Here is a 9,534-nt window from a genome sequence, read left to right as displayed (position 1 = left end):
TGCAATATAACAGCAGTTACAGGGTTATTTTGCTAAAGCTCAAGAATACGAAAATTAAAAATGGGTTTTGGTGGAGCATGTTTTGTAGTCATTGCTTACGCTGCATCTCGACAGGCGAAAGTTTATAGCATACTAACCGTCAAATCTATTGCCATTAACGGTATTCTAACGTCGACCAAGATAAATATTTCTTAATAGGTCTGGCATTGCATTTTACCAAACTCTCATATAAGTATACTATTACTTTTTCTCATTGTATTATTATTAAATGTTCTCTCTCCAATCTAATTATTACTAAAATTGTTTTTTTAAATATGTATTAATTTTTTTGTTTAAGTTATTTAAAAATAAATTTGGTATTATAGGTACATTTAAACTGGCATTCTATTTTAGATTTATGCCGCCCTGAGTGCGTTTTTATATTCGTGATAATTTTTGTTTGTAAAACAAATTAGGTCAAAATGTACGTAAGATGACAATGCATAGTCGACTAGCAGTAATAATACTATTTTTTGGGGAATTTATTTTTGCAAATAATGAATTAAGAAACAGTGAAATTTTTTATTCTAAAGAAGGATTGAAAAACACAACAAATGCCTTAACTGCAGAGAGAAGTGGAAAATTTCTTTTCGATGCAATATTTCGAATCAGCTCAAGCATTACCAATGCTTTCGGATATGAAGGAGAAGAATACTCTGATTACAATGAAGATATTAATATAAAGACTTGCGAATGTGGTAAGTAGATTTACATATGTATATGTGATGAAATGCCACAATAATTAAAACCAAATATGAAAATGATGTTCGAATATTTAAAAGTAACAACTCCCTAAACGTTGGGGATAACGCGAAGATTTACCTGAAGACGAATAAATTGGGAAGAAGAGAAGTAGTGAAGTAAAATAATAAATATATTTCCGACTATGTTAATGTGGTGTTGGGGATCGGCTTGAGTAATAACTCATTGAGTGTGTTCCATACGTACCAACAAAATGTGAGAAAAAATTTACGTATGAACTAGAGTTGCAAAACTATCAATAGTCAATAGTCCCCGATGAAAAAGACTAAAAAAAAATTATCAAAGTTACATATGAAATTTTTCGTTTTTAAAATGCTTTTATTAGCTTCACTTGTATGTATGTTTGTTTGTAACTTTTTTAAGTGGTACTGAAACATAGAATATTTGAGCGACACTATACGAAGGCGGTAGTAAGTTTAAGCAACTCACCAAAAAGATGCGCTTAAAAGTATGCAACATCTATATAAAACTAGTTTTGGTGACATTTGAAAAGCATATGTATATACTGAAATATATGTATGTATATCCTTAAAGAAAGTATACTTTATATAGATATATGTATATATAACCGCGCACCAGAAGAAATAATACAAAACATGTGACTTTTAGGTAATAAAAAAATTAATACTTATAATAGAATTTTTGTAGAAAAAAAAATTCAGATACTAGTTTTTTTTTCTACAAAAATTCAGATACTAGTTTTCAAAACGCCTCCGAAAAGCAACTGCAATAGAAAACTCCTTTTTTTTAACTTTGATTGTCACGTCGATGTCAGCTTTTCAAAAACTGTCACCGAATCTAATGGCGGAGAATGCGATTTAAGTTATATTCGTTTATATTTCACAATATTGGTAAATCTCATAAAAGAAAAAATAGATTCTTTTAATATAAAATAAGAATTCGTAAAAATGTAGAATACACAAAGAAATATTCTACCTACCTAGTATTTGAACCCCATGTAACAGTGAAGCTTTGGAAGAAATGACTCGATTAAGAAGTAATAATTCGTAAAGTCGTCAATAGAACTTGGTGACAAATAATATAACAATTCGTCAATGAAAGGTAACGAGTAGATATTAAATGCTGCCTAATTATCGATTTACTTAACCAATATCAAATGTCATAGTTCATATTTTAACAAATTTAGGGTTTCTCACATCAAACTAAAAAATTAAAAATAAATATAGTTTTTAAAAACTAAAAAAAACGCTTTTAAAATATATCAAATTAAAAAGTGAAAAATAATTCTTTGTATAAACTAACAATAATAATCAAGGAAAAATTCCGGCATTATTGTGAGAAAAGCGAGGGGAGCTTTGTGACATATTTTTCATATATCGAGCATTCTACGCTATTTTCACAGTAATGCAGGAATTTTTCCTTCATTATTATTGTTGGTTTATACAAATAATTATTTTTCACTTTTTAGTTTGATATGCTATAAAAGCGTGTTTCTCAGTTTTTTTAAGCTATATTTATTCTTTATAAATCAGAGTTGACGATTAAAAGAGTAAATATTTTTTGCCACTAACTAATGATTCGGTGCAACCGAAGTTACCGCTTTTACCTGTTTTTGTTTAAAAATAGTAGTTTGCTAACGTTTATAGCTTTTGCGCTATTCTCCTATCTAATATTACCTGTCTTCGATTTCTCTACTAGTTTCTGCTCTCTTGTAATAAAATTACATGTAAAAGCAACAACAAAGTTTTCGAATTCAATACAAACAAGAGAGTATGCGGTTACCTCATTAAAGTGAATTAACTTCTTTCTTGAATGCTATCAATAGAGTGATTCAAAAAAAAAAAAGAAATGTGCTGTCGTGGGACACCAGGTAGGAACGAAGTTCCTTCGGATAATGTAGGATCGATACAATTTGCAAAACAAATTGTGCTTAATTTTATGTAGGTTGTCCTGATTTTTCTCTCAAATTTCGCTGATTAGTTTTTATTTAAGTACAGATAAGTATTATGAAAACTCTACTGTCGTCCTACTGCCGTCGGCAAATATAGGAAATATTCAAGTTAGCGGGAACGGCAACTGTCGGCCTGCAGTCGTGTAGTCGTGCAGCTGTCAAAATAACAGTGTCCATAAGAACGTCTGTATTTTAATATTTGACAGATGTAGTTTGCAGTCTGTCGCGCTCTATGTGTCCCGCACTTCACTCAAAACTAATGTGCATATACAATAATGTTACAGATTTTCATGCCTAATTATTTTGCAAAACCTAAAGGGTAGGCTACAACTAGCGATCTTACAGTCTTTTTCTTACGGGTTATTTCCTCAAAGCCTGCGCCAAAAAATATGCAACAATTCAACTCCCCATAAACGTACTTAGTGCAAGCACAATTCTCAAGTGGTGAACACAATGACTGCGACAGCATGGCCGGCATGTACACAAGACAACACAGCTGTCCACAATATCGTTGTGGCCATACTAAAGCAAGGCATACACGTACCAATTATTGTATCAACTTCAACGAGTTGAACAACTGATTGCTACGTGTATGGGGCAGTTGTATGAGTTGTATCAACTGGTTGGATGAACATCAAAATTTTTTGATATTTTGTCAAGTTGGTTGTGTTAGTTGGATCGCGTTTGGGTTGGTCGTGCGATTTCAAACGATTTCGCCATTTTATTTCGGCTGTCAAACAGAGCGCGTCTACGGAGAAAATAAAAAATAAAAATGAGTGAATGCGATCGAGAACTCCGCGAATTTATCGAAGTTTATAAAGCCATGCCGGAGCTGTGGAACAGCAAACTGGACTGCTACAAAAACAAAAATGTACGCCGTAAAAGTTATCAGAAACTTTTGATAGAATTTAAAAAAATAAAAAACGATGCATCAATAGACGAATGAAAAAAAAGTTGACAAATATGCGTACTTGCTATCGCCGGGAGCTCAAAAAAACGTTACAAAGTGAATCTGGTGCAGGAGTTGATGATTTATACATTTCACCTCTGTGGTATTTCGAGGAGCTCGACTTTTTGCGAGACCTGGAAATACCTGTGTCTGGTGTAACATCCATCAGTTCGGATGAAGAGGAAGAAGCGTCCGTTCCCGTGGTATGTTGAAAAAACATTTAAAAGTTTTATTGTTTTTATTTATGATATTATGTTTTTTTACACAGCAATCTTTGAAGAAATTTAAAAAAGGGGCTAGCGAAAGACGGAGTTTCTAAAGAAAGCAACCGAGCATTTGGAGACATCCAAAAAACAAATGGATGAAGCGGAAATTTATGCAAATGCATGGGCTTGCATGTACAGGCAAATGAAACCGGAGCAGCAACTTTTTGCAAAGCAAGCAGTAGACGAAGTGATGCTGTTGGGCCGATTTGGAAAATTATGTTTCAATTATCTGCACAGTCCTTCAAGCTCACCAAATTTAAGTAGTCCGCATGTATCACGAACTAGCTCGCCTTTTTTAAGTAATGACTCGCCATTTTATATTTCAACATCTTCTGTAAGTCCAACTGAATCAACATCACGCTTTTCACATTTTACTTCTTTGCCAACTGGAAGCCCCATACAAGCAACATCACATTCGCAACGTTTAACTTCTGTGCCCATACAAGCAACATCACTTTCGCAACGTTTTACTCCTGCGCCAGCTATAAGCCCCATACAAGTTCCATCACATTCGCAACGTTTAACTTCTGTGCCCATACAAGCAACATCACTTTCGCAACGTTTTACTCCTGCGCCAGCTAGAAGCCCCATACAAGCTCCATCACATTCGCAACGTTTTACTTCTGTGCCCATACAAGCAAAATCACATTCGCCACGTTTTATTTCTGTGCCAACTGGAAGTCCTGTAGAATCAACATCACAAACAATTGAAATAACTCCAGAGTTACATTTTGCAGATGAAAACGAAAGTCAATACACAAGTGTTTTTGATTTGTTGAATGACTCCCAATATCAATTAATAAAAACATATTAAGATAGAGTACATACATATATTTTATTTTATTTTTCTCATTTTTTGTTTAAATTATTTTTTTACTTCATTTTTTATGTATTAGTTATAAGAGAATGAATATCAGTTTTATTTAAAGAACACAACCAATTTAACACTATTTTATACATATGTAAATAAAAGGAATTAAAGAGATTTCAGTTTTTTGATAATTTCACAATATTTCAACCTTATTGTTTTGGCCTCATTAGATGCATTTCTAGACAGCGTTGGTTCCATTTCTGACAGCTGAATATTTTCATATTCAAATCGATTTGAGTTTGACTGGCACCGTAAGTAGTTGTGTAAGTAGCAACAGGCAAGAACAACTGTAGTAACTTTTTCAGGACATAAATTTATTGTCGTTTGAAGAAGTCGAAAACGCGATGCCAAAATACCAAAAGCGTTTTCAACTTTAACCCGTGCTGAGCTCAGAGTTTTGTTAAACAGCATTTCATTCTCTGTCAAATTGTTGTGACCAAATGGTTTTAAAACATTTTTCCTCAAAGCGAAAGCCGCATCCGACACAAACACAAAAGGGAGTGAATCTTCGTCTGCAAGCACTGCTTGTGGTTCCAGTAAATTTAAACTTCCACTTTCCAACTTTTTGAAAAATTTCGAATTTCCGAAAACGCCTCCATCGGAAATTCGTCCATTTGCACCTACATCTACCATTAAAAAGTTGGAGTTGCTGTCAACAATTGCCAACAAGACAATACTGAATGTCTTTTTATAATTGAAATAAAATGAACCGGAGTTAGAAGGACGTGAAATATTTTATATGCTTTCCATCGAGCGCGCCTAGACAGTTGGGAAACATCGACTTCTCATAAAATTGATCAGCAACAGCCATCCATTGCTCAGGTGTTTTAGGAAGCTAAAAATATATTTTGTGTTAAATAAAATGTATAACTCGGATATTCTTTATATACCACCTTAATTGAGTCTTTTAGAACTTTTATAATAGCCTTGCACGTCTCAATTACAATTTTACCAATCGCTTGCGCAGATATTGCTGTTGAAAATTTTAGGTCTTCAAATGAGTTTCCCGTAGCCAAAAATCGTAAAGTTATTGCCAAACGATTCTCTGCACTAATTGCTTTTCGCATTATTGTGTCTTCTATTTCAATAAAAACTTTCACTTTCAAGAGAAGATCATAAAACACTTCATCGCTCATGCGCATGTAATTCTTGTAGTCCTTTGGCTCGGTTTCTCTCAACGTCTTCAAAAGCTTGTTATATGAAAATTAATTTTTATTTTGCAACCACAGTTTACACCATTTTCTTTTTTTCCGAATTCTTTTTTGCTCCTGTTCTTCTTCTTCCGCTAAAACTTCATTTATAATAATTAAAGCAATAACTTCCGAACTCATGTTTACGCTACGAATTGAATATTCAAAATGAAGTTGGCCTCCAAATTGTATTAAAAGTTGTGTCGTGTGTGGCGACAAGGGCAATTTCTAGCTCAACTCAATCAACCAACTAATTGGTGCGTGTATGCCTTGCATAATACATACATACCTTTCACTTCAATGAAATTTTAATATTTTGTTCAAAGTGAAATTTTTTATGCAAAAAATAAGTAAAAATAGGCAGTGGTGTAGCTACAACTGCGGGCGCCCGGGGCTAAGGATGTTCTGCCGCCCCCCTTTATCTACCTACCTACAAGTTTCATGAGGTGGTTCGAACAAAAGTGAATTTTTACAAAATTTCTTCGATATTAAGTATATAAAATTTAGGAACTAGAAGCCACGCAAATTCTGAAGTTCCAAAATTCTCACAATACGGTTTTTGAGGAAATTGATAGTAAATTTGCAAGACATATTATTAAAAGCTATAAAAAAACCCCATTTTTGCCCTATATCTTGTACACTTTTGACACAATTTGCAGGAATTTTCGCCCGAATTGGAGTTTTTAAATACCATTTTTGAAAAGTTGGAGAAATAAAAGTATTTGTTACATTCAAAGCATAGGGTAACTGTGAGAGTGACACGTCGCTAGAAAAAACTAGAAAAGTGCATCTTTAAGTTCTATGACTGTTTTTAAGAAAGATACATACATATATGTAAGCCAAAAGATATAAGACAAATTCAAAGACTGAAGAGTATTCGAGTAACAATTAATATTTTTCATTGTTATCCAGATTATTACATTGGGAGTGTACAACTCTTTATCTTTTATAATAAATTTTGTAAAAAAATTTGTTGAAGTATTTTTATGAATATTAAAAAACAGCGAAGATCGTTTTGCCGCCCCCAAGACATTGCGCCCGGGGCGACGGCGACAATAATGTTACAGATTTTCATGCCTAATTATTTTGCAAAACCTAAAGGTAGGCTACAACTAGCGATCTTACAGTCTTTTTCTTACGGGTTATTTCCTCAAAGCCTGCGCCAAAAAATATGCAACAATTCAACTCCCCATAAACGTACTTAGTGCAAGCACAATTCTCAAGTGGTAAACACAATGACTGCGACAGCATGGCCGGCATGTACACAATAGACTTCTGCATGGATGCACCCATAACGGCAAATGAATTACTTATTCTAGAAGTGGGCACACTTCTTTTTCTGCACAGTATAATTGAGTGTAAGTGAATAGTGAAATATTGACTGTATTGACAGGCAGTGTTTCCACTCACTCCATAGTTGTACAGCTGTTAATGATTACAGCAAAATTGGTGTGCAGTCAACGCACTGTACAGTGTTTTGGTGTACAGTTTACTTACTGTACAGTGAGAGAAGCTTCATGACTGGTATGTCATATGCAAGAATAAGATAAAAAAAAACATTAGTTTTATTTTTTCATTGAAAATGTGTTTATTATAAAACATAGAGCTTAGCAACTAATAATATTTTAATTCAAAGTAATTATATTAATTATTTTATGCTACAAAAGATTCTATATTTAATTCATTAATATTGGAATGCAGAAACATTATTTTGTTGACCGGGCACTATATTACCACAAATATACAAAAGACATTCACAAACATATAAAACAACAGATATTTCTAGTTACAAAATAGATTTGTATATAATATAATGGCAATATATAATTTTTGCGCAACAAAAACTTACAGTTTCTTGTGCGTTCATTGCACGACCGTCGTTTTCTTTACCATCCATGTTTGTGTACGTGTTGAATAATACTGAACTCATCTGCACAGTTGTATAATAGCACAGGCAAGCTGTCCTTATAGTTTCACTTAATGTACATCGTATTAAAAAAATGACAAATGTAGTACTCACTCACAAGGAGTACAACCATATACTGTTCTCACTCTAAGTGAGGTCAAGAAAAATTCTGTGCTACCTACTTCTGCCCTAAGAGGTATACTGTACAGCAAAGAATGAGTGCAGTATTTTTAAGAACACTATACTACTGTACAGTTCTGTCAAGCTAGATATGGGTACATTCATGCAGAAGTCTAGTACACAAGACAACACAGCTGTCCATTTTGCACGTACACAATATCGTTGAGGCCATACTAATACTTTTCACTTCAATGAAATTTTAATATTTTGTTCAAAGTGAGATTTTTTATGCAAAAAATAAGTAAAAATTGGTAAATATTTTTTTGTTTTAAATTATCAATTGTTATTACAAATGATATAATAGAGCTATAATAGAGCTATTTTATGCTTTTATTTGTAAAATAACGTCAAGTTTGTTAGAGCTGTGAATAATTTTGCATTTTACATATTAGTGGCATCACCACTCTACCTCCTCTTTCTATCTTCCATTCTACTGTCAACTCTACTGTCGTCCTACTGCCGTTGGCAAATATAGAAAATATTCAAGTTAGCGGGAACGACAACTGTCGGCCTGCAGTCGTGTAGTCGTGCAGCTGTCAAAATAACAGTGTCCATAAGAACGTCTGTATTTTAATATTTGACAGATGTAGTTTGCAGTCTGTCGCGCTCTATGTGTTCCGCACTTCACTCAAAACTAATTTGCATACACAATAACAGAGAACGTATATTTATAGAGAAGGTCCAACAACGGACAAGCGTGTAAACTGTCAAAAGCTAACAAAATGCGATGAGCGTGTTTCACCACAGCTAGCTCAGAAGGAGAAATTTTAACAGTGGCGCGTGAACAGAGTTGAGCATTAAATGAAAAATATACTCAGAGACTTACTTCGATTTTACAGCGGCATGCCGGCCTTTTGGCTTATATTTTTATGCGTTTATGTGCAATTATATGAATTGATTTGAAAATTATTTTTTCACAAATTGATTACTTTTTAATTAATTAACTAACTATTTTATATAAGGCAATATTTTACTCAATGTTAAATTAAGACCAAATTTTTAATTATATCCTACATATGTATGTACATATGTTAGATATAGTAGATATGTATATGTATGTATGTATCTGTGTAAAATACTATCATAATATATAAAAAAAATTAGTAATATAGTATATGTATGTACATAAATCATACTTTTTATAATTTAAAACTTATGTACGTATTCATATGCACATGTAGCATGCACACACGTACATATGTATGTACATATGTTCAACGCCTTCAGGGACTCAAATCATGACATTACTTATTAGTATTGACATGTGTGCGCTTTATGTGTTGCGTATTATACGTTTATATGCAAGCATATATGGATACATATGTATGTATTGATATGAATATCATTTTTCATGTAAAACTGATAGCATTCTAATAAAAAAATAAATATTCACATCTTATGTTTCTTATTATTTCTTTAATATTTACATATGTAATATACTTTTCTGCTAAATAGTGTT

The 9,534-nt window shown here is 32.9% G+C and overlaps 2 protein-coding genes and 1 long non-coding RNA gene across 4 annotated transcripts in view; 2 read left to right on the top strand and 1 right to left on the bottom strand.

Annotated features, from left to right (window-relative positions):
• The first annotated feature begins 209 nt into the window (after positions 1-209).
• The window catches only part of LOC126764108 (trypsin-1), a 225,195-nt gene continuing 215,870 nt past the window's right edge, over positions 210-9,534 (top strand). The window contains exon 1 of one of the 2 annotated variants that reach the window (XM_050481902.1): positions 210-737. In XM_050481902.1, the coding sequence (XP_050337859.1) occupies positions 473-737 (265 nt within the window). In that variant the 5' untranslated portion in view covers positions 210-472. The remainder of the gene's footprint in view (positions 738-9,534) is intronic. The other variant, XM_050481901.1, reaches the window with a different exon arrangement.
• Positions 3,432-4,742, top strand: LOC126764161 (putative uncharacterized protein DDB_G0290521). Its single transcript, XM_050481955.1, has 2 exons — positions 3,432-3,865; positions 3,931-4,742. The coding sequence occupies exon 2, from the start codon at positions 4,020-4,022 to the stop codon at positions 4,740-4,742; it is 723 nt and encodes a 240-aa protein (XP_050337912.1). The 5' UTR covers positions 3,432-3,865; positions 3,931-4,019.
• LOC126764281 (uncharacterized) lies at positions 4,745-6,640 on the bottom strand. The gene is made up of 2 exons (XR_007667883.1): positions 5,693-6,640; positions 4,745-5,634 (listed from the first exon to the last, which is right to left on the bottom strand). It is a non-coding gene; the product is annotated as an uncharacterized LOC126764281 (long non-coding RNA).

The sequence above is a fragment of the Bactrocera neohumeralis genome, unplaced genomic scaffold (assembly GCF_024586455.1).
Source record: "Bactrocera neohumeralis isolate Rockhampton unplaced genomic scaffold, APGP_CSIRO_Bneo_wtdbg2-racon-allhic-juicebox.fasta_v2 cluster09, whole genome shotgun sequence".
In the NCBI taxonomy this organism is placed as follows: domain Eukaryota; kingdom Metazoa; phylum Arthropoda; class Insecta; order Diptera; family Tephritidae; genus Bactrocera; species Bactrocera neohumeralis.
The sequence above is the reverse complement of the archived record's forward strand: the minus strand, read 5'-3'. Positions and strand labels throughout refer to the sequence as shown.